The 25,695-nt window shown below is 48.6% G+C and overlaps 1 protein-coding gene across 1 annotated transcript; it reads left to right on the forward strand.

Moving 5' to 3' along the window:
- Positions 1-835: 835 nt before the first annotated feature.
- HRK (harakiri, BCL2 interacting protein) lies at positions 836-24,599 on the forward strand. Its single transcript, XM_070475319.1, has 2 exons — positions 836-1,312; positions 19,750-24,599. The coding sequence occupies exon 1, from the start codon at positions 981-983 to the stop codon at positions 1,254-1,256; it is 276 nt and encodes a 91-aa protein (XP_070331420.1). The 5' UTR covers positions 836-980; the 3' UTR covers positions 1,257-1,312; positions 19,750-24,599.
- Positions 24,600-25,695: the final 1,096 nt, after the last annotated feature.

Below are 25,695 nucleotides of genomic sequence, written 5' to 3' on the forward strand. Positions count from 1 at the left end.
GCTGAAGTCTGCGGAGCCACCGCCCCGTCCCTAACCCCTTAGTCTCTATTGCGCATTAAATGGAGATCACTGCTACAGACTAACCCCGGGCAGGAAAGTAATACTGACAAAAGAAACACACGAAAATAAGTTTCCTTCTGGAAGACCCCTAGTGAGGGTCTTTCTCGGGTGGAGACGCGGTGCGCTGCAAACTGCCAAGGCTAAAGGCCAACCCCCAGCCCTCCCCACTCCTCCATTAAGATTTCCAGCGGAGCTGGGGGCGCTTTAGGGTCCCCGCGGCTTAACTCTGATGGGGGTGGGGGGTGTGTGTCGGGTGTGTTTGTACCCGCAGCCTACAGGTGCGGAGTCAGACCCCAAAGTAGGCAAGCTGGATTGGATCTGACTCTGAGGAGATTCTGAACCGACCCACCTCTCCCATACAAAACAACAGCTTCGGAACAATTTTTTTTTTTAAACGCTGCCGAATTCGACATCAGCTTCATCCAAAACGGCAAACAAGCCTGTTCCCAACGCCAAATTGGAATCGGAGCTTAATTGGGGAAAAAGAGAAGGAGAAAACCTCCCCCGGCGCGCCATGCTTCCTTGAGGGTCTCCTGCGACCCCTCCAGCCCGAGACCCCAGCGGTGCTTTCAGGCGTCCCAGCGCCCCGCGCTCCTCCTCTCCCAACCCGCGCGTCCCCTCGCGGCCGGCGCCGTTAGGGTTAAAAGTTACCTCTCGGCTTCTTCTGCCTGCAGCCCCCCCCACCCACCCTCGGGGCCGGATGATGTAACCCCCCTCCCCGCGCCCTCCCCGCCCCCCTCCACCATGTGACACTTTAATTAATAATAGCGCCGTCAGCACAACAAACGCACAACACAAGGAGAAACTTGGTGTCCAGGGGAGGCCCCCGGCGACTGGAGCGCGGCGGAGGCAGGCGCAGAGGCCGGAGGGAGAGGAGGCGAGGGGCGACCGGACGCGGGGAGGGAGCGAGGCGAGCGGTCATGTGCCCGTGCCCCCTGCACCGCGGTCGCGGCCCCCCGGCCGTGTGCGCCTGCAGCGCCGGCCGCCTGGGTCTGCGCTCGTCCGCCGCGCAGCTCACGGCCGCCCGGCTCAAGGCGCTCGGCGACGAGCTGCACCAGCGCACCATGTGGCGGCGCCGCGCGCGAAGCCGGAGGGCGCCGGCGCCCGGCGCGCTCCCTACCTACTGGCCCTGGCTGTGCGCGGCCGCGCAGGTGGCGGCGCTGGCGGCCTGGCTGCTCGGCAGGCGGAACTTGTAGGAACGCGGGGCTTCTTGGTGGGGCCGGAGCCGAGACCCAGCCGGAGCGAGCAACAGGTACGCGAGCTAGCGCCAGGGCGCGGCGGCTGGGGACTGGAGACGTGAGGCTGGTTTGGGAGCCGGAGAGCCGCAAGTTTGCGGCTTCCCGTCTTCTCTGCTCCATTCTCTCGCAGGGATCTTCTTCCCCTTCTTAGACAGTCCCCATCTCTCCTTCCACGTAGCAGGCCCACCGTTTCTGCCCCTTGTCTCCAACTCCCCTTAAGCGCATCCTGCCACTCCCTCCATCGAGGGGGCTTTGGGAGGACTTAGCCTCCGTAAGTCCCACCAACCCTTCAAGGAAACACACGGCAAGTAGAAAAGTGTGCTTGCTCAGAGAACAGAGTTACAAGCCACGCCAAAGAATCATCATCTATCGCGCTTTCAAGACGAGTCCTCAGTCCTCTTCCTGCGGCCTGCCATTCCTAAGAGCCACCGTCTCCATCACCTCCGCCCCAAACTCTGTTCTCCTTCAGTGCCCCTTCTCCAGTTTCTTTTCTTTTTTTTTTTTTTCTTTCTCCAGTTTCTGTAGCCCATCCTTCGGTGCCCAGAGCGGATCTCGCGACTTCCTCCCCCTCCAGGTTTCAGGCTGGCTCCGTCTTTCTCCCTAAAACTTTGCACTTTTCCTCCGCTCTGCCAACTTCTCTCCTTCTCCAGTGAGGTGTCCCATTCAAGGAGCTCGGCCTCCTCTTCACCAAACGGAGGGAGTTGAGGTGAAGGCGACGTCCCCAAATGAACGGGAATCTGAGGCTCTTAGGGAAACTCCAAGGGAAGGCCTTAACGAAAGAGCATTCACTGAGCTCTTTCTGGTTGCTAGGCCTTGTTGTTGGAGGGAATGTTTGAGAGCCTGCGGTATGCTAGGCAGTGGATGGTGATGGGGTGGGTAGTAAGTAGTGAGCGCCTAGCATGTTTGGTACCAGTAGAAGAAGGGTACTGAGCGTCTACTGTGCGCTAAGTCCTTGGTTTGGGGAATTACTGAGCACACGCCGTGCGCCTGGCACTGTTCTAGGCACTTGCGGGGAGACAGCAGGTCAGGACTGTCTTTTCAGGTTCTGGAATCGAGAGAGAGCTGCAGAGAATGGGGGTGGAGAGAATCAGGCTGAGCCCACCACGGGTGGGTCTCGGGCCGGAAAGTGAGAAAGCCAGCCCCGAAGTCACGGCCCGCAGACGCCAAGCGCTCGGGTCGCGGCCGAGCCCCGCGGTGCGCCAATACCCTGGGAAGCTGGCGCGGCGTCTGCAGGAAGAGGCGGCAGCCGGAGCGTGGGGGGTGGCAACGCCCGGGGAGCTGCGGGGGTGCGCGGGGTGTGAGCCGGGAGCGCGGGCGACAGATGTCGCGTGGGCCGGCGCAGCCCCGGCGCTGGCGAAGAGAGGTGCGCGCTTCGGGGCGCCCTCTGCCCAGCTCCCGGAGGTCCCATCCGCTTCTCCCTCTGGCGAAAGAGACAGGGGGCTCCCCTCGGCTGCAGGGGGCCGGGCGGGGGCTGCGGGATCCTGGGAGCAGGGAAAAAATTTTGGATGGGGCACGGAGAGGCGGGGCAGAAAAAGAAGCCAAGAAAGAGACGCTAAGCCCAAAGTGTGTAATTTAGGGAAAGGCGGAAAGTAGGTGGGAGAGGAGGCAGAGACCGGAAAAAAAAAAAAAAAAAAGAACAACAACCAAAAAAACCCACCAAAAAAGAAAGAAACAAGAAAACGGCGGCGAGACGAGGAAGAAACTGGAGAAAAAGAGACTTCCTGGAGAACAAGACAGTGGGAACGTGGATAAGAAAGATGTGAAGCGAGAGGAACCCAGTGGAAATGGGGAGGAGGGTTAGGACATCGCTTCCTCCAGTCTTGGGGTCCAGGCGAGGTTCGAGAAGCGCTGCCTTCTCAGGACAGGACGGTGCGGGATGCTGGGCGTCCCACCCCCCGGGACGGAGAGCGCGCAGCCAGAGCCTGACTGTGTGTTCGCTTCGGGGCCGGGGGGTGCTCCCGGGGTCCTCAGGAGAAGGTTGCCGCCGGGGAGGTGGCCCGAGACCTAAGCGAGGGCGCGCGGGGCGGACGGAGCGCGCCGCTCTGGGCTCGGGCGCGCGGGAGGACGCACGTCACCCGGCAGGGGGACGGAGAGCAGCTTGGGAGGAGTTTCGCTGGGGCGGCGTCGGCTAAGCATCGTCGCCGCCGAGTTTATTTCCCCCTCCTCACTCTATTTCTGCCGCAGAGTCTCGTGCTGCGTCCCGACTCCAGGCCACCTCCTCAGCACATCCCTGAGTTCTCCTCCCGCCTGTGTGCCCCTGCCGGGCGTCCCCAGCAGTCACACCCCTCCAGGGTCCTTCCTCCTTGGGTGCCCTGACCCTAGGATGCCCGGCACCCTCTCAGATCGCCTATAGAATGGTAGAGTGTATACCACTACCATCCCGGGGTTCGCTGCGCTGGGTCTTCCAGGCTTGGTTCCCTTACCAAGGACTTGGCTTCTCTCCCTGCTATCCACCACTCAGGCCTTTCTTGTGCTTTTGGCTTAACTGGGGGAAACCCATCTTTAGTTAACCTCTGGTACGTTAAGAAGTGAAAGGAAATCCCCTGGGGAAAGTCAGTTTTTTGAGTTCTCTCTGTGGTCCTCTCCACATTTCCTACCCTGGAGGAGAAATGGAAATGCTCACAGGGTACATTAGGGGTTTCAGGATGGCCTGAATCCGCCATCTACGGCAGACCATTCTCTTAGGCGTTAAAGGCAAGCTTAGCAATAGGTACCACAGCAGTTTCAACAAAGTGGTCCGGAGCCTCTACTGTGAGCCAGCAATACTTTTCTCAGAAGTCATCATTAAACAAACAGAGTCAACCTCTCCTCCAAGACTCAGTTTTCCCATATGTAATGTGGGGACAATAGCAGTACTTAAATGCATAGGTGTTGTCAAGAGGGTAAAATGAGGTCATATACAGAAAGCTCTAAAACAGCACTTTGTGCATCAAGAAGGGATTGTGCATTTAATACCTATGTTTCACTTTGATTGTGCATTTAATACCTTTCTTCCTGAAAGTAGACAACATTTTGCCATTGTCCTTGCTGGTGGTTCTACACTATTTCTACTTGCCATTTTGGGGAATCAGGGCCACATGGGCCCAGATAGTATATTGGTGAAGAGCATGGGTTTAGGAATCAGATGAAACTGGATTTAAGTCCCAGCCCAGGAACTTTCTGGCAGTGTGACCTTGGGTAAGAACCATAACCTCTCTGAGCCTTTATCTGTAAACCTCAGCTGTATCTCCATCAGGGTTGCTGGGAGGTCGATAGGAGGCCATCCATTTCAAATGCCCAGTGCAGTGCCTGACACTTAGTTCAATCCTTAGAGGATGCTATGAAATGGTTAAAGTCATTCTTATTGTTTCAAAGGGGAAACTGAGGCAGAGAAAGTCCACCTGAGTCATCCCAAAGGATCAGGGGCAAAGTCAGAACTGACATTGGAGGGTCTGTCTTTGGGGGCCTTCATCTGGCCACCCTTCAGATGATTTGAGGGGTGCAGGGGATGAGAAGATACTGAGCAGCAAGCAGAGGGGGTGGTGAGCCTCAAATTCCTGCACTAAAGAGATTCCCTTTCTGAGAGAGCCTCAGGGGAGTGGGGGGGAGACTCCCTGGAGGCTGGGGAGGCCCGGAGGAGAATGGGTGTGTTTTAACCAGTCACTGCTCGAAAGATACAGCAGAGGAACAAAAGAGGCTTTATGGTAAGCGCTGGCTGGCGGAGGCGTGCGAAGGAGAAGTGTGTGCCTTGGGAGGCGGAGGGGAGGGGAAAAGAAGGAGGAGGATTCTGGCAGGGGGAGGGGGCTAGGGGTGGGCAAAACCTTGCCTTAGGACTAAGGAGAAGTGGAGAAAGGGGGACTCTGCGCGCCCAAGAGGCGACGTGGTCAGCGGCAGGGAAGATAATGGGCCAGCAGGAGCCGGCTTTAATGAATTAATGACGGTTTGGCCTGCCCGCCAGACATGCTAACTGGTTCTTGGCAGGTACTTTGGGGATTAAGTGGTTAAACCTGGAGGCGCATCCTTCAGGCCTCCCTCCCAGACTGCTGCACCCCTGCCAGAATGACTTTTAGAGCTTGAAAGCCTCAGCGGGGAAGAGAGAAAGGGGGGAACAGAAGGGAGAGAGACAGCTGTTGGGAAGGACCACCCCCACCCCCTAGGAAGGGGCCAGATGTGCGGGACTGTGGCAGCCCTCCTGCCACACGGTCCCTGTCTGGAGTCACTTGCTTGCCTGCTGAGAGGCCAGGCACAAGTGACTGAGCTGTGGATGTAAACATAGCCACACCCGGGGATAATTAAATACCCCCCCAGATGTGGGCTGGGTGGATTTGGCACCCGCACCTCTGGTTTTTGAAACGTCAGCTTTTGAGACCTATGTTGGGAGTAGGGAGGATGCAGAATAGTGAGGGCTTCGGTTTCCCTTCTGGTCATCACTCTATGTGGTAGGATTTCACCGGAGCAACGAGCTGCCCCACAGTGTCCCTAGCTCATGGCAACTTGCTTGTGGCATAGTAGATACAATGTAACTATGATGAATACAGTACATGAGTCATTCAAAAACTGTGTCAGATGAGTATTACTGTTTCCCAAATTCAGCTTCTTCCACTCATTCACCTATTAATTCTTGAGTTCCTGCTGTGTGCAGGGCATGATGGACACAGACCAAGACATTAGAAGCCCCCGCCTCTCATGGAGCCTACATTTTAGGGGAAGAGTATAGATGATAAATCACTAAAGATTGTTCTGGTTACAACTGCTGTGTAACCAATGACTCCAAAACTTAGTGGCTTAAAACAACTATTTGAGGGCCTTCCCAGGTGGTCCAGTGGTTAAGAATTTGCCTTACAATGCCTGGGATGCAGGTTCAATCCCTGGTCTGGGAAGATCCCACATGCCAGAGCAACTAAACCTGAGCGCCCCAACTAGAGAGTCCATGTGCCACAATGAAAGAGCCCACACAACGCGATTGAGATCCTGTGTTCTGCAACTATGACCCGACACAGCCAAATAAATCTTTAAATAAATATTCTAAACTGTTATATATTTAAATAGATATTTAAATATTATATATTTAAATAAGTGTTTAAATATTAAATATTTAAATAAACATTTAGAAAAACCCACAACTATTTGATTAGGCTCAAACATTCTAAGGGTTAGAAATCCAAACAAGGCATAGCAGGGGTGACTCATCTCTGTTCCAGGCTGACTGGGGGACTGGAGTCATGGGAGTGGGATCTTCATTTATATCAAGGTCTGGCTGTTGAAGCTGGGTGTCGGCTGGGACTGCCAATCAGAGCATTTATACTCAGTCTCCTCCTGTGACCTGGGCTTCCCCACAGCATGGCAGCCTCATGGTAGATGGATTCTGACCTGGTGTCTTAGAATTCCAAAGGCAGTCATCTCAGAGGGCCAAATGGAAGCTGCTTTGTCTTTTTGACCCAGCTTCAGAAATCACTTTGGTCAAAGGACTTCCCTGGTGGTCCAATGCCTAACATTCCTCACTCCCAGTGCAGGGGGCCCGGATTCCATCCCTGGTCAGGCAACTAGATCCCACATGCCTCAACTAAGACCCTATGCAGCCAAATAAATATTTTAAAAAGAAAGAAAGAAATCACTTTAGTCAAAAGCAAGTCACAAGTTGGCCTAGATTTAGGGGAGAGTGGAATTAGATCCCACCCCATGGGTGGCAAGGTTCTAGAATAGCAAATGGGAGAGAAGATATTGTGGCCATCTTTGGATTATGCAGTCTAAACACAGAATTCCAGAAAGTACTGCAGGCTCTGAAGGTAACACACAAAGATAATATACAGGCAGGCCTTGGAGATCCTGTGGTTTGGTTCCAGACCACTGCAATAAGGCAAGTCATGAATTTTTTTGGTTTCCCAGTGCATATAAGAGTTACATTTACATTATACTATAGTCTATTAAGTGTGCAGTAGGATTATATCTTTAAAAACAATGTACACACCTCAATTAAAAAATACTTTATTGCTAAAAAATGCTGCTGACCATCATTTGAGCCTTCTATAAGTTGTAATCTTTTTGAAATAATCACATCAAAGATCACCGATCACAGATCACCCATAACAAATATAATAATGATGAAAGAGTTTGAAATATTGCAAGAATTACCCAAATATGAGAAAGAGACATGAAGTGAGCAAATACTGTTGGAAAAATTGCATCAATAGACTTGCTCAAGAAAAAAAAATAGACTTGCTCAACACGGGGATGCCACAAACCTTCCATTTGTAAAAAAACAAAAACAACTGGGAATACTCTGAGGTATGCCTGTCATAGAGGGAGCCTGGTGCATTCCTACCTGCAATGGATGGTGATGGCCACTCGAGGAGAAGCAAGGGGCCAGTGACTTGAGTGATGAGAAGGAGCCAGCCATGTGGGTGTCTGGAAGAAAGATGTTCTGGGGAGATGACACTTTGCACTGTATGTCTGAGGAAGAGAAAAAGGAGCAGTGGGCTAAGACCACATGAACCCGGGGGAGAGGAAGTCAGATGGCAGGCAGGGGCTAGATCAGGCCATGGTAGAGAGGGTAAGTTTTGCTATAAAGGGAGTCACAAGTGCCGACAGCACAGGAAGAGCTGCTTTATAGGTGGAGGATTCGATGTCATGCAAGAAAGAGAACTGGCCTTCCCTGGTTGCTCAGTGGTAAAGAATCTGCCTTCCAACGTAGGAGACTCGGGTTTGATCCCTGTGTCGGGAAGATCCCCTGGAGAAGGAAGTGGCAACACACTCCAGTATTCTTGCCTGGGAAATCCCATGACCAGAGGAGCCTGGTGGGCTGCAGTCCATGGGATTGCAAAGAGTCGGACACAACTGAGCAACTGATCCCACACGCAGACATCAATAGCATGTGTATGTCAACCCCAGTCGTCCAATTCATCCCAGCCTGCCCTTTCCCCTTGATATCTATACATTTGTTCTCTACATCTGTGTTTCTATTTCTGCCTTGTAAATAAGATGGTCTATGCTAATTTTCTCAGACTCCTCATTTACCCATTAATATATGATGTTTGATTTTCTCTTTCTGACTTCATGCTATAGGACAGTCTCTAGGTCAATCTATGTCTCTACCAATGAACCAGTTTCTTTCCTTTTTATAGTTGAGTAATATTCCCCTGTAGTATATATATACATATATACACTTGTATGTATGTATATGTATACATATACGTGTGTGTGTGTGTGTGTGTGTGTATAAACCACATCTTCTTTATCCATTCCTCTGTTGATGAATATTTAGGTTGTTTAAGGTCTAAGAGATTCTGGTCCCTGTACCGGCTCTCTGATGCCCAACCCTCAGTGCCCTTAGAAGGTTGTGGATACAGGCTGGATTTCCATCACCTAAGAAATTTCACCATTCAATTCCATATTGTCTTCCCTCCCTCCTTCCTGCCCTAAACTGGTGCCCCTGCTTTTGGGTGGGGATCTCTGGTTTAGGCCAGGTCAGTGAGACGTGACCTTCCAGTAGTCCTGTAGACCCAGGAAAAGAGAAGGCTCCTTTACCTGCCCTGTGGAGGAAAATTGACCACTCCACAGTGTTGCCATCTCTAAACTTTTGCTCCACAGGCCACGGACTTGGGCAAGATGGAATTAAATAGCTCTGGGAAACTTTATGTAATATTCCTTTTTTAGAAAATAAATAACTTATTTCTTGATGAAGAAAAATATTACAGGTTCGTTATCAAATATTTGGAAAATATTGAATAAAATAACATTTTAGTTGATTGTTTTTATCTCACTACCCATTGTTAACATTTTGATAGATTTTTTTTTTTCCATTAAAAAAAAATGCACTGAGGGGACTTCCCTGGCCGTCCAGTGGTCAAGACCCCATGCTTCCACTGCAAGGGGCATGGGTTGGATCCCTGGTCTGGGAACTAGGATCCCGCACACTACATGGCATGGCTGAAAAAAAAAATCCACTGAGAAGTAGTTTAACAAGTGGAATTCCTGTAAATGCATTTTCTGTAATCTGACTTTGTCATTATATCATGGACAGTTCTGCATGTTTTATAGTATTTTCCATGACACACTTCTTAGAGGTTACTTAGGATTTCTCTATTTGGCTCTTCCATCATCTGCCTTCTCACTCGGCTATTATTGGAGGTTTGGATTGTTTCCAGTTGTGATACAGAATGTCCTTGGGTGTCACTCTTCAGGTACCTCACAGAGATTTTCTTAAGAAGGCCCACAGGTGGAACTTTGGTCTTAAAAGTGTATGTAAACATTCTTTTATTATAAAGGGTGTCTAAAGGGTATAAAATCTTGTGGGTTCTAGATAAACTCTGCCGTTTGTTCCCATTTCTCATTTATGTCACCAGCCACTATCCATAATGTGGTTATCACTTGACTCTGGAGCTGGCTGTTGCCATCCTCAGCTGAATCTGTGTTGTGTTTTTACGGAATATTCTCCGTAGACCACACCTCTAGCTGTTGTTGGAGTGCATAAGTGCAGTGACCGCTGGCATGCCCATCCCAACTTCAGGGCAGGGCTCCAAGTTAGAGCAGTGTCACTGAGTTTGAAGGACTTCTCTGCCTGCCTGGCTGTACTTGTGGCATGATGTTCATCTGATATTCTTGGATTTGGCACATGGTACTTAATAAATACTGCAGGATGCTAACATATGATGGTGGGGAATCTTAGACAAAGTGATTTTGGAGGGGTCCTCTGATGGTGGGAATTTGCCAGGGGCCATGAGATAGATTTAAGAAGAGGCACTATTTTAATAGGCTTCCGAGATGGCAGTAGTGATCAAGAACCCACCTGTCAGTGCAGGAGACATAAGAGACATGGGTTTGACCCCTGGGTTGGGAAGATCCCCTGGAGGAGGGCATGGCAACCCACTCCAGTATTCTTGCCTGGAGAATCCCCATGGACAGAGGAGCTTGGTGGGCTACAGTCCATTGGGTCACAAAGAGTTGGACACAGCTAAAGCAATTTAGCAATCAGCACGCACCATTTTCAAAGACAGCCCAGATTGAAAATGTTTTAGTTTGTTAGTGCATCGTGGAGCCTCACTCTTGATTCAGAAAATTGAACTGCTGGTAACTGTTTATCTAACCCACCCAGATTTTTTGCCAATGTAGGACAGCTTGGTGGAAAGTGACATGAACTTTCAAGTCAGGCTGACTCTCTCCCACTTGTGTGACTGTAGGCATTGCCTTTGTACCTTCTGAGCGTATAAGGTGTGGTGTGCCACTGATGTTCAGAAAATGGTGGAAAGTGGTAAATGATAGTGCAGGATATGTGTTCTTGTTTGGTGTAAATTTCAGTCCATGGCCTCATATTAGTGTATGGTGGGAACTCTTTTTTTTTTTTAAGATTTATTTATTATGTGGCAGTGTTGGGTCTGAGCTGTGGCATGTGGGATCTTCCCGTGACATGGGGGATCTTTCATTACGGCACACAGATTCTCTATTTGCGGTGCAAGGGCTCAGTAGTTGCAGCACACAGGCTGAGCTGCTCTGTGGCATGTGGGATCTTAGTTCCCTGACCAGGCATCGAACCCATGTCCTTTGCATTGCAAGGCAGATTCTTAACCACTGGACTGTCAGGGAAGTCTCTGGTGGGAACTCAAGGGACTTCTCTGAGCCTTCTGCACAAAGCAGTTGTCAATCCTGCCTCCTCAACCCTGTGGATCACCAACAGACTTCTTAAGTCACTGCACCAGGGCAGGGTGAACCTCCAGACCACCACTCCCCAACTGTCCTAGAGGACAGGACTCCCCTACTGTCCTGGGGGACACTAGCCCTGGGGTCCCCAGGGGACTCCAATTCATCACTTATCCCAGCGCCTGGCACAGTGACTGGTACAGAGCAAGCATTTACTAACTACTGAATGAATGGATGGATGAGTAAATGAGTGAATGAGCTGGGGAGAGGCCTAGTAAATTTGGAACCCTCCCCCAGAAACTAGACATACAATTGGCTGAGTCATACTCCTTTATTCCTCTCCCCCACTTCAGAGAGAAATCATAGCTCTGATCTGAGTCTCAAAAGATCTAGGACCCCAAGAGATCACTGTTCCAGAAGCCTAGCCAGAGCTGGACAGGACTCTGGAAACCACCAAACCCAACTCCTCACCTTATCAACGATGAAGCCAAGGCTCAGAGAGCTTCTGAGGGTTAAAAGGAGGTGGGCTTACACGCCTGCTGTCCTTGTCTAAGACTACCTTCGTGTCTAGGCAGAGACCGAAACCCGGTGGTTTCCTGCCTGAAACTGGCCTGCTCTTGAGTTTTATTTGACTTGCATGCTTTCTCCCCAACACTTAAACAAAGCAGGCACTTTCGTATAGAAGCCCACATTTTCAGTTTTTCTTGAAAAAAAAAGGGAAAGATCTGACAACACCGAGTTCCATGTGGCAGCAAAAGGCTGCAGATGAGCATCAGAAACCTCTTTAGATGGGACACAAACTCTTCAGTGACTGTGGCCCCTCCTGCACTGGATCTAATGTGTTTAAATTGATAACGCCTGATTTCGGAGACCACCCCGTCAGAGGCCCCTTGATGCATAGACACACCCACACATGCGTCCTATTTTAAATAAATGAGATCATTCTGGTTCTGCCATTTGTCACCTGCATTTTCCCCAATAAAAAAATGGGTTGCTGAGATGTTCCCATGTCAACAGGGGTTTTCATCATCTCTTTTTATGGCTGCATGGTGTTCTGTTGCTTGAATGGACCACGATTTCCTTATTTGGTCATTTCCCCAGGGATATTTACACTGTTGCCATTTTCTGATAGTTCATAAATGAGGTTTGGTGAACATTCTTGTTTGAACAACATTGTAAAAAGAAAAAAGTGAAGTTCCTAGAGGTGAAGTTGTTGGGTGAAAACACGAGTGTGTGATAAGGTGATGATACGCGTGGTGGGATCGCTGTAAGAAGGATCTGCCCGTTGGATCTGGTGTCACTTCTGTGCCGTGCCACTCCCCATCTTCTCAGTGCTGACCCTTGTGGACATGGACTGAATTTGGCATTCAAGGCCCACCTGCCAGCACTTCATAGTGGGTGGAGCTTTGAGTTCTCTGGGCTCTCTCCACAGACTTTATGTGATCAGTAACTATTCACTGGCCTTCCCTGGTGGTCCAGTGCTTAAGAATCCGCCTGCCAGCGCAGGAGACACAGCTTCAGATCCCTGGTCCAGGAAGATTCCATACGCCGAGGGGCAACTAAGCCCGAGCACCACAGCTACTGAGCCCGTGCTCTGGAGCCTGTGCTCTGCGGTAAGCGGAGCTGCCGCAATGAGCAGCCCAGGCACCACAACGAAGAACAGCCCCCGCTCACCGCAACGAGAGAAAATCCGAAGACCCAGCATAGGCGAAAAAGAAATACAGTAATTAGTTAAAAAACACTGTTCACTGGTAGAACTGATAACTATTCACAGATAACAGGGGCAACAGACAGATAAGCAGAGAGGAGCAAACACTCCTCCCAGGAGCTGCCAGATAAACGGCCGCTTCCTTTCTCGTACGCCCTGAACCTAGCCTCCTGCTCTGTTGGTCCCCTCAACCACCGTCTTCTCAGAGCCCGGCGTTCCTAACTGGCCAGCATGAGCTACACGGGTGGAGATTTAAATGACAGCATGGGCTAGAGCATCTTCCCTCTAGGAGGATTCCACTTGAAGAACTTTGCACCCATGATTCTTAGACATTAGGGCCTACCACTGGTACCATTTGAACCCCATGGTCAAAATCAACTTGTTGAAACCAAAGATGAAAGAGTAGGTAATAAGGACGGCTATAAAGTATAGGGAACTCTACTCAATGCCCTGTAGTGACTCATATGGGAATAGGTTCTAAAAAGTGGATATAGGTACATGTATAACTGATTAAAAAGCAGAGCATCACAGCAAAACATCGCTTTGCTGACCAAGGTCCATATAGTCAAAGCTATGGAGAATCCCATGGACAGAGGAGCCTGGCAGGCTACAGTCCACGGGATCCCAAGAGCTGGACACGACTTAGCAACTAAACCGCCACCACCATGGTTTTTCCAGGAGTCATGTATGGATGTGAGAGTTGGACCATAAAGAAGACTGAGTGCTGAAGAATTGATGCTTTTGAATTGTGGTGTTGGAGAAGACTCTGGAGAGGTCCCTTGGACTGCAAAGAGATCAAACCAGTCCCTCCTAAAGGAAATCAACCTTGAATATTCACTGGAAGGACTGATGCTGAAGCTGAAACTCCAGTACTTTGGCCACCTCATGAGAAGAGTTTACTCATTGGAAAAGACCCTGATGCTGGGAGGGATTGGGGGCAGGAGGAGAAGGGGACGACAGAGGATGAGATGGCTGGATGGCATCACCGACTCGATGGGCATGAGTTTGAGTAAGTTCCGGGAGTTGGTGATGGACAGGGAGGCCTGGTGTGCTGTGATTCACGGGGTCACAAAGAGTCCGACACGACTGAGCAACTGAACTGAGGCGAAGAGCTGACCCACTGGAAAAGACCCTAACGCTGGAAAAGATTGAGGACAGGAGGAGAAGGGGGCAACAGAGGATGAGATGGTTGGAGAGCATCACCAACTCAATGGACATGAGGTTGAGCAAGCTCCAGGAGACAGTGAAAGACAGGGAAGCCTGGTGTGCTGCGGTCCGTGGGGATCACAGAGTCAGACACGACTTAACAACTGAACAACAATAACTGATTTACTTTGCAGTACAGCAGAAACTCACACAACATTGCAAATCAACTGTACTCCAGTAAAAATCAATTTTAAAAATTTAAAGAAAAATCCCCAAGGATGGAAAAGCTGGGAAGTTACCACCATTATTCATGTGCTCAGTTACTTGCTGTCACTTGACAGGTTGAACTGAGCACCTACTGTGTGCTGGGCATGCTCTTGGGCCCTGAGGAAACGCGATGGGTCAAGGGAGAGACTTGGTGTGTACATGCACAGGTGTCCTGGGTGGCTCGGGGGTGGAGTGAAGGTGGCTTTCTTTTTATTTTTATATCCTTCTCTGCTATTTGGAACTTCTAACTTACCACATATGCAAACAGCAAGAACAAAAAAGTTTTTTTTTTTTTTAATTTAAAATTGGGACCCCTTAGGAGGGAAGCCAAGAGTCCTAACTCTTCTCTGATGTAGGGGAAAGGGAGTGAGACTTCTGTCCCATCTAACACTGCAGCGGGATTCACAGCTCCCCACCTGCCATGCCTCAGCCCAGGCAGGTGGGGTATCCAGGCTTCCTGTCCCCATCTCCACCCCAACCCTGCCCCTCCACTCTGAGGGGGCAAAGGGGAAACAGGGCCATTGAAAAACAGAAGTTCCATGAATCTCCCCAGTTATGAGCTTTGCTTGTGAGTCAGCATTTGAGAAAATGCTTTGTGAGCCAAGTTTGAGGAAGCATATCCCAGGGGCAGGACAAGTGGCTCATAACAGGTGGTGGACTTTATGTTTTTAAATTAATATAATGACTCCTTGCTCCTTGCAAAACAAAAGAAAAATAACAAACAATATGTAAGTACAGCATAGAGAGTACTGTAGTGTTCTTTTACTCAGACCCTAAAGCTACGCCCCTGGTGTAACTTCCAGTCTGGATGTATATATAACTACAGTAACAATCGTAATAACAAATGGGTCGGTGCTTTCAGTCCTTACACCAACACAATGAGATTCAACATACTGCCCCACTCCTTTTCCATATAAGGAAACTGAGGCCCAGAGTGGTTAATAACTGGCCCAAAGTCATACAGCTTTTAAGTGTTTGAATCAGGATTCCAAGTCAGGTCTCAAGCTCCAGAGTCTGGGCCCTTAACCATTAAAGTATTTTGCCTTTCTGCAATACTTTTTATATGGATATATAGATAGGAGATATATATATATATATGTCTATGTATACACATACACAAATATACACATTGATTAAAAGAAAGAAAAAAAAAAGACCTGGCTATTGCTCTTTTCAATTAAAAACCATAGCCAATTTTCTATCTCAATACATTAAAATTTTTTTTTTATTTTGTATTGGGGTATGGCCAATTAACAATGTTGTGATAGTTTCAGGTGAACAGTGAAAGGACTCAGCTATAGGTATACATGTATCAACGAGAGGACTCAGCCATATATATACATGTATCCATTCTCCCCCAAATCCCCTCTCATCCAGTCTGCCACATAACATTGAGCAGGGTCCTTGTTGGTTATCCATTTTAAATATAGCCACCCCAAACTCCCTGACTATACCTTCCCTCCATCTTTCCCCCATCCCCTGGCAACCATAAGTTCTTTCTCTAAGTCACTGAGTCTGTTTCTGTTTTATAAATTCATTTGTATCATTTCTTTTTACATTCCACATATAAGGGATATCATATGATATTTCTCCTCCTCTGTCTATCTAATGTAGATTTACCTCTTTCTAATTTACATGAGGCTTGTTAATCCAGTCTCCTGTCGGTAAACACATAGAGGACTTCCCTGATGGTCTGGTGGTTAAGAATCCGCCTGTCGATGCAGGGGACACTGGTTTGATCCCTGGACCGGGAACTAAGATCCCACATGCCTTGGCACAATTAAGCCTGTGTGCTGCAAATAAGAGAAGCCACCTCAATGAGAAGCCCACTTGCCACAATTAGAGAAAGCTTGTGTGCAGCAATGAAGACCCAGTGCAGCCAAAAATAATAAATAAAAATAAACACATGGGTTGTTTCCAAATTCCAGATTTGTAATAAATTGCAAATTTGTTACAAATAAAGCTGGAGGGGACATCCTTAAGTACACTTATGTGACTACTTCTGTGGGCTAGTGTAGGGTGTCCAATTTAAAATCCCCTAGAAGTGTATGCACAGGCCCACCCACTGATTGTGGGACGTGGTGACACGTCCACTGGTTTTTTCATGCAGTGCAGAGAGGTGCTTCTGATGTTTGTCCTTCACTGTGGACACCAACCTGTAATCAGGATGCCAAGTGGTATAGGAATTTGTCCATTTAGCAGCCCTGGGAGAGCCTTAGAAAGACTCATTGTTGGCTCAATGATTTATAGGTAGGAAAAGTGAAAATCAGTTGCTGGTTCTAGTTTCTGGTTTTGTTTCTTGCCTGATGCCACCTTTTTTCCCCTTCATCATCTCTACTCAATTCAAGTATCAGCACAATCTCAGTTGTCACAACTCTCTGATGCAGTTCCCTGCTTATCAGGGTCTCCTGTTTGAGCCATACCTGTCACAGTCCTTGAGCCTTGCTCAGCCTCTTCCCCACCTAAACCATCTTCCCTTCTTCCAGATATAGGGAAAAAACTCCCTGTGTCTTTTCAAGACCCAGATTCCTCTCTGAAACTTTCCTGGTGATAAAACTGCATCCCGATTTCTAGGCTCTAAACACACCTGCAGACAATGGTCTTTTGCAGTCCTGACTGCTGGTACTTCATGTCTTCCCCAGTAAGACTGGAGGCCAGTTGAGGGCAGAAACAGCTTTTTCTAGAGCAGGGAACAATGCTTATTAGTACAAAGTCAGCACACTTGATAGCACACGGTAGGTGCATTCTCTCTTTATTTTCTTTTTTAAAAAAATACTTATTTTTTTACTTGGCTGTGCCAGGTCTTAGTTGCAGCATGTGGGCTCTAGTCCCCTGACCGGGGTTTGAACCCAGGCTCCCTGCATTGAGTGTGTGAAGTCCTAGTCGCTGGACCCCAGGGAAGTCCCCCCGTCCTTTGTTTTTTGCACTGGTATTTAAGGCAGCATAATCGCCTCAGGCTAATATTGCAGGGTTCCGCTGACTTTGGCTCTGTAGTATAATCAGTATGACTAGGCACCAACAAAGTAAGATTTTTAGGAGTTACAGAAGCTGGTTTCCATGAACGAAATCAAGCGTGTCTCTCAGTTGACAGTGACTCTGAATCTGTATTCCATGAAAACACACAGCGGCTACACAGAACGCCTTCGGCACTTGTGCCCCGATGAGACAGGAGAGGAATGGGGTTGGGGTGGTGGTTGGCGGGCTGCAGGGATCTTCTCCTTCCACCTGAGCCGACCAAAAGCAAAAGGTTTGAAGTTGCTGGTTCAGATCTTTGTGACCCTCTGATGCGGATGCATTGGGTTGGCCAAAAAGTTCATGGAAAAACCCGAACCGACTTTTTGGTCATTCAAATAGCTTGTGGGGTCCACATGATTGTGACTCCCCTCTTTCACACAGTTGTATGTATTGGCCAGGGTCCAAATAAGAGGCAGAGAGCACCCCCAAACTGATTTATCAGAGGAGAGTTTAGTAAAGGTTCGACGGCAACATGTGGGCAGGGTTTAGGAAATCAGTGAGGTGCCTGCAGTCCCATCTCCACCACCACGCCCTCCACCCCTCCCTGGCAGGCTGGCCTAAAGGTGAGGACAGGGACTGGAGCCTGGAGCGGACCCTGGAGCTATAGCCGAGAGCTTCCTGGCAGATACTCTGGCCGATCTGTGGACCTATTTGTGGCCCCGTGACTGCCTTCTGAGAACTAGACCCCGCAGGAGGCCACAAGCCCAAGTGAGCTTGTTGGTGCAGTTTGGACAGGTCAAAATCCCAGACTGCTGCCTACCTGAAGGTCATCAAGTGATCTTTCTCCTACCACACGTGGTTTGTAACAGGCACAAGGCAGTTTCCCTACCACCTGCTGTAGAGGGACGTGTGAATCGTTTTTGTCTCCTCTGCTAACTCTTCAGCCTCATCTCTCCCATGGCCCTGTGGCCCAGTCTTCACTTGAGCCTCATCATGCTCCCCACCCTTGTCATGCCACATCATTCCTCTGGGTCCTGTTTCTTTTCCCTTCCTCCTCCTCATCCCTACCTTCAGCCCCCTCCCCCTTCCTCTACTCCCTCTCCCTCTCCTTATAGCCTTTTAAAGTGCACAAGTTGGGACTTCCCTGGTGGTCCAGTGGCTAAGACTCCATACTGCCAATGTAGAGGGCCCTGAGTTCAATCCCTGGTCAGGGAACTAGATCCTGCATGCTGCAACTAAGATCTGGCACAGCTAAATAAATATATGAATGAATAAATATTAAAAATAAACTAGCAATCTGGTGGCTAAGATGATAACCTGGTTATCTGGTGGCTCCCTGGTTTGGGAAGATTCTGGAGAAGGGAATGGCAACCCACTCCAGTATTCTTGCCTGCAGAATCCCATGGACAGAGGAGTCTGGCGGGCTATATAGTCTATGGGGTTGCAAAGAGATATGACAGCAACTAACACAGACACACAGAAATCTTTTAAAAAATAAAGTGCACGTATCAGTGATGTTTATTATATTTCCAGAGCTGTGTGGCCATCCCCCAGTCAAATTTAGAGCATTTTTATTTCCCCAGCAGAAGCCCTGGATCCATTAGCATTTACCCCCACAACTGTTTACATTTCCTGCCAGCCCTGGGTGACCATGAATCTGCTTTTTGTTTCTATAGATTTTCTTATTCTAGACATTTCCTATACATGGAATCATACAATATTTGTCCCTTTCGTGTCTGGCTTCTTTCATTAGCATCATGTCTTCCAGGTTGATCTGTGCTGTGGCATGATTCCGTGCTTCTTTCCTCTTCATGGCCAAATAATATTCCACTGTATGGAAATACCCCACTTTATTTATGCACTCATCAGGTGATGGGCATTTGCATTGTTTCCACTTTGGGGTCATTAATAGATAATGTTGCTCTGGACATTTGTGTACAAGTTTTTCTGTGGATGTATAGCTTCCACCCTCTTGGGTTTGTACTATTTTTTCAGCCCTGCCCAGAATACCTTACCTTAACTTGGCTAATTCACTGGTATCATTCAGTCCTCAGCAGGGGTCTGTTTGCTCTTTCTCTGAGGACTTTTCTCAGCCTCCTCCTCCTCCCTCACAAGCTACCTCTCCTCTGGTCCCTCATAGCCCACGCTTACCCAGGTTGCAGGCTCTTCCCATGACGCTGTCATGATTGATTTTATCCCATCTTCCCTCTGTTGGCCTCTGAGCTCCAGAAGGGTAAGAACTGTATCAGTGGATGTTTAACACCTTAGGTTGTGCTTGGCATGTTCATCAGTGAAGGAACGGATGGATGGGTGGGTGGATGGACAGATGGATGAAAGCAGAGTCTGTCCTACAAGTCTGCCTTGAAGATGGATCTATGAAATGAATAGATGAAGGTCCTGTTTCCTGACACAGAGGAGCAAAAAAGTAGTGTCTTTACATTCTTTTTTAATCACAGAAGATGCCTATGTAAACCCATTTAGGTCTGAAAGCAGAGGCAGGTGTGTGTGTGTGTGTGTGTGCACTCACAAATGCATGTTTAGAGAAGGCTGCTACGTGGACAGGGCTTTGTGGGGAGGGGCAGCACCAGGACCAGCTTTGGGGGAACCTTTCCTCCCAGATCGGAGCTTTGGTATCTAGCCGCTGTCACCCATCCCCCTCCCTGACACTCAGGGCTGGCAGTGCAGCAGTCCAAGGCGCTGACATCATCCCAGCGGCTGTCTGCACGTGCCTACTGACTGAAATACGAATCTTTATTTCTGCAGGTTGGTGAAAACCCTGTGTCCTGGAGAAAGCTGGTTCCTGTTTTCCCAAGGGGGAGCCCAGAGCTTGAAAGGCCACAGTTGGCACTTCGAGAAGGAAGTGGAGAATAAATACAGCGCCTGGAGCAATAGTAGCAACGAGGAACGGGACTGGGGAAGCCCTCTGGATGTCCAGCTGCAGAAACAAGACACCCCAACGCTATTTACATACAGCTTTCTATATATAAAAAAAAGAAAATATGAATATTACTATTCAGTGCATGCCTTGTCGAGGACGTGGTCCCCTCCCTTTTCCGCACCTTCCGATGTGAACTCTGATGCTCTGTCATGTCTGGGGGCACCGGAAGAGAGATGCTTACTGTGTACCTAGAAAATCTGCAAAGACTAGTGGGAGTTAGCCTCGGAGGCGACCAACTGCCTGGGAAGGGATGCTGGTGGAGGAAGAGGTGAAATGGCAAAAGGCAAAATAGAAAAAAAAAAAAGTGAGGAGGACCTGGGGCCAATGTCGTAGAGGCAGAGCCCGGGGATACTTCCATTTCTGTCTTCACAAATCCTAGCCTCTCTCTGTCTACCTAGATAGATGGCTAGTCCCGCTGTCACATCAAGACAAAAGGCATTTTTTTTTCCCCCCGACCAATCTGGTGTCTCTGGTGCTTCACTTAAATCTTGCTGGTGCTAAGCGTGTTCTTGCTGGTGCTGCCATGGTGTTCTGTTGCCAGACCCGCGAGGCCAGGGAACGAGAGAGATGTCTATTTTGCTGTTTCGGATTCTTTTTTAAAAGGGATCAGTCACAAAAGTGCCACTTGAGAGTCTTTTCTCTTTCTCTACGTGGGGATGAATATCCAGAGGTGTTTTGGAGCAAACCTTGGGGTCTGGGAGGGAGGAGGTGGGTGCTGATGCCACTGAGTGGCTTGCTGGTTACGAGGTAGAAAGCTGACCTCACATGCGGCTTGTTTGCTGTCTCTTCCACCCCCACAAAAAGTATCCTGGGAGTTCAGTCCACAGCCTCCCCCACACCCCAAGGGGATTTCAGGGCTTAGGTTTTATGGATTAAAGAGCCAAGAAACGGCTAAGTTCTGGTCAAGGGTGATTTATAAGCCAGGGATGTTGGGGGAGGGAGCGGGGTCATTTAAATGAAATGCACCAGCATCTCACTGACTGAAGGTCTGATGTGTTTTTTTTTCTCCAGGATAAGCTACTATTTTCAGAAGTTTCTAGAAGGGCTAAAAAAAAAGATGTGTGCTGGACTGAGACTTGGCTGCAAAGACTCTTCAGGGAGCGGTGATTATTTTTTGCTTTCATTAAAAAAAAAAAATCCAACAACAACAGGTATTATTCCTCTGTGCAGGGTAAGGGTACACCCTATGGTTTTTAAAGCTGAGGTGGTGAGACACCAGACTGTGGGTCCAGACAGTCATTCTACAAGGCTGGGTTTGCAGGTCACCACCCAGTACTTGTGGACAGCAGGTGTCCTGGGCTATTCTGCAGACACCTTCCAAGAAGCCAGCAGAGGGATCATTTGTATTAAGACTGACACGGGGCTGAAACAACAGCTCTTTCCCGTGGGCTTTACTGAAAATTACCAGGTCCTTTCGAATGCAGGAGCTTTCACTGCTGCTGCAAGCTGGGAGCTGTCTCTTTCTTTGAAAATAAGTAAGTCCATGCCTTATGGTTTCCTAAATAGCCCTTTAAAGAAACATGCAACCCAGAACTGCTGAAGGTGAGGGCAGCTTCCCCTCTCCTCCCAGACAGCTTGGAACTCAGCAGAGCCAAAAGGAAAGCTTGTTTATAGATGATTTGTTTCCCCCATGGCTGGAGCCCTTCCTGCAGTTATGTTTACAGGGGATGGGTGTGTAGGCACAGTCGTCAGGGAGCGGCAGGTGACATTCCCACCAAGCCGTCAACTCAGAGAAGGCAAATTCACTAGAATGAGATGAAATACAGTCTCTGTTTTTAGCCAGTCACTTTCCTAGGCAGACGCTAGACTTCCCAGCTGACCCCCTTTTCTGGGGAGGGGGTTTTCATCCCCGTAGTTGTACTCGATCACAGCTCTCTGCTGCTTTAAGGCTGCACCTTCAAGACCACAGTGGGGATGTACTGACCACCTGGACACGGGTTAAAAGGTCAGAGAATCCCCTTTTTGGACCCTGACTAGCTTATGACATTTCCACTGGAGGATACACACTCTTAAGCGTGGGGGTTTGGGGCAATTTTTATTTCAATGAAGTCACACTGCTGAGAGAACTGGGCACCCAGGACTCTCCTGATGGAGCTTTACAGCCAAGTCCCTTGTACATATTCTCTTGTATTATTAGAAACTGTGGATTTATCTAACCCTGGCTTTTTCTTGCACATCATTAATTTGAGTGCATTTCTCCACTGCCCCGATTTTTGACAAGGGGTTGTTTTTAATGCTTGTTTTTATATGAGATTTGACTTCTTGATGGACATTTGTATTAGGAAATTGAAGCATGATATATATGTATATATTGTCTCCACCGTCTCTCCCGTTGCATTACTTGGATTGCATGAGATAGTGGGGTGGTGGTTTTTTTTTTTAAATATTTCCACAGCATGCAAAGTGCTGGCACTATCCCTCCCTCTCCCCCTTCCCCACCCCCTTGCTTTTCTCTGGCTGCCAAGGAGTCATTGATTTTGATTAGCTTCACTGCAGAGCGTCTGTGAAGAGAGAGAGAGGGAGGGAGGCTTTGAAATAAATTTTAAAAAAGACCTCATATCGGGTTTCAGCAGACAGCAGTGTGAGAGAGAGACAGAGAGAGAGAGAGAGAGAGAGAGAGAGAGAGAGAGTGTGTGTGTGTGTGTGTGTCCGTGCAAAGCAGAGGGAGGCCTCTGAGATCATCGTTTTGGTAGCTTGCTGCATAATGAGGTGAGGAGCACACAGAAGGGCCTCCTTCATTCTGGTTGCTCTCAGAAGGCAGGGATCAAGGAGCCACAGGGATTGAATCCTCTTGGAACTTCAACATTCCAGATTAGATCCATTCCCTTTTGTAAGCTTCTCTCCCTTACCCCAACTCCCACGAGCAGAGAAGATCTCTTCTCCCTTTTTAAAATTTGGGGTTCCCTTTCCTATCCTGTTGGACATAGATACAGCTGGAGTAATAGATTTCTTTGGAGAGCCCTGTGCCTCTCTGGCTGCTGTCCATGGTCCTAGACGGTGCATTTTGTAGAACCCAATTCCCATTTTGTTCCTCTTTCACTGGGATCCTGGAGACTTTTCCCCCACTTCTTCCAGTGGTCTCATTTTAAAGTTCTTTTCTAGTTTGGTGAGGGGGAAAGGGTGATTTAAACAGTACTGTCACAGAACAATGGACCTGTGACTTTGCTTTCACATTTCATGTATCTGATCTCATGCACTCCTACCTTTATTTTCATGTTCCTGACAGTGACAAAATATCACTTCCCCCCTTGCTTGGGAAATTAAGAAAGTCCTCTTTGATGCTATACAGATGTCTTTTGGGGACACTGGCTTGCCACTGTGGAACTGTTGAGTGTCCACCTGGTATTAGAGGCTGCAGTGATCAGAATACAGGTTTTGTTTTTCTATGTTGATACCATTTCCTTTTCCAAATGTCCCCCTAAATCCACCTGGGCCCATCACAGGGTCAGAAGCTGGTTTAGGGGATAAGGGGGGCAGGCTAGACACTTTAGCCTTGTCCCATGGGAACTGATGGAGGAAGCTGATGTCAATGTGTCATTTTAAAGTGTAAACCAAAAGTTTACTTTTTAAAAATTCAATTAATTCATTCAACACCTATTTATTGAGCACCTACAACATGCCAGGTTGTAGAATGTCCTCTGGGAAGAGATTTATGTATTGATCATGGTGGGGTACACCCGCTTAGAACCAGACGATATTCAATGTCTCTTTCCAGTCTGGTTCATGGTCTTTAACAGATTTGTCAGGTCATCGCTGTGACCCCAAGCCTTGCTGGCAGGTTGTTCTACAGAATTTATATTTACTAAGAGCTACACTCGTGAAGGCGATTCAAAAGCCGATGACCTCAGCTCATTCCCAGCATGAAAAGGCTGGTTCTTGCTGCTTCACACAGCAAAGAAGCTGTGCCAAGTGCATTCTGCATTTACCCCTTAGCTATTCCTCACACCCACGTTGGAAGACAGTGCTGGTATTATTCCCAGTTGAGGAAGCTGAGGCTCAGAGAAGTTATGCAACTTAGCTAAAGTTGCATGCAAAGAGTGAAGTGACTGAGCCAAGATCTGGACTCAGGTTTCTGTGACCCCCACCCCCCTCTGCTGCCCCGGTCCCACTTCTCTCCAAGCCCATGAGCTAACCATCCTGCTCCACTGAGTTCCTTCCACAGCATCGCTAGTTCAAAGGCAAGCACATGCCTGGGGCCCAGTAAGGGGCAGGGGAGCCCCACTTAGGTTGCATTTGGGGGCACTCCAGGACAGGCTGGATGGCTTAGCTGGGGGTTTTCTATCTGTTCCTGGCCCTCTGTGTTCTTGGTTTCTGTAAAGTCCCTGGGACAAGTATCTCATTTGCAAACAAGGTCTGTTTGACTTGGTTCCTAGGACATGGGAAGTTTTTCTCCCTTCCTTGTCTCCTCCCTCCCCAACTCAAACCCCCAATTTCCTCCCCTCAAGGTCTTTTGCACTATAAGCACCCAGGAACCCCGTGTGTGGTGGGGATGGCTGTGGAGCTGCTGGATCCTCAGTGAGGCCTCTGACTCAGCTGGAGGGGCAGTAAGCTTGGGGACATTCCGTTCCGGGTTCTACCCTTGCTGGTTCGTTGTGCTCTTTTGTAAGAGGAATTTCATACCTTGGAGACGCTTTGTACATATTTGTAATGACTTTATTAAAAAACAAACAAACTAGTTGTGTGCTTCCAGCCAAAGGCCTTTGCGTGTTCATTTCCTCTTGGAAGATTGGTCCCCAAGGACTAAGGAAGGATCTGGCTGCACATGCCACCCTTCCTGGGGACAGAAGGCCACACACTCAGCTCCTGTCTATCAGGTTCCTGGGAATACCCCAAGGGGAGGATTGGCCTAAGCAGTACCCTTGGGTTGAGCAACAGACTGGGGGAATGTGTCCACCAGTCCAAGGTCAGTGCACAAAAGCATCATTTATGCATGACATCATATCAATAAGCAAGTGAGCCTACAGACTCATGTCTTCAGCTAAGGATGAATGAACCGCTCTGGGTGGGGTACTTTCACCTGCATTTATCTGGTCTGAGTTGTACCAAGAGACCAAGTTCTAGTTTCTTCCTAAGAATGGTAGGTTGAGGACAGATTGTTTTTCTAGATAATAGGTCTTTTCTTCTTTGGGGACCTACTGCTTCCCCACTCTCAATCCATAAGATTTGGAGGGATGGACTTCCTTTCCCACCCAACTCTGTTCTGACATCCAGAGCTCAATACCCAATACAAGCTTCTCCAGCGCTCTGAGTCCCCAGAGCTAAAATGATTGGTTTGGGAACAAACTAATGAGAATAAGGCTCAAGACTCCTGCTGGAGCTTCGGGGAAGCAGGGGCTCTTTGCTGAGGGTGTGAAGCTGGTAGAAGACAAGCACAGAGCTTCCGGGTGCCCTCTTCCCAACACATGGGATCTGACCGCCTGAAAACCAAAGCATCTCAAAGGAAAACAGAACCGAGGGATGAACAGACGTGATTCTAATGTCCCTGGAGCCCCTGAATCCAGCTGTGCCTGAAGCCCATGCTGTTACATGAACCAAATAAAGTCCTTTTATTCAAGACATAGCTGACTTGGTTTACCAATAATTGCGACCAAAAGGTTTTGCCTGATGATGCTTGTGTGGCTGGCTTCCTAATGTTGACCCGAGAGGCACCAGTTGTCACTACTGCTATTTATGTTTTAAATACCCATCATCACCTGGGGTCTGGGAAAACCCTTCTTGAATCAGCCCATGCACCTGGTGTCCTTCAGCCTATAGTGAAGGCTGCGGCGGGC

The sequence above is a fragment of the Odocoileus virginianus genome, chromosome 12 (assembly GCF_023699985.2).
Source record: "Odocoileus virginianus isolate 20LAN1187 ecotype Illinois chromosome 12, Ovbor_1.2, whole genome shotgun sequence".
Taxonomy (NCBI): Eukaryota; Metazoa; Chordata; class Mammalia; order Artiodactyla; family Cervidae; genus Odocoileus; species Odocoileus virginianus.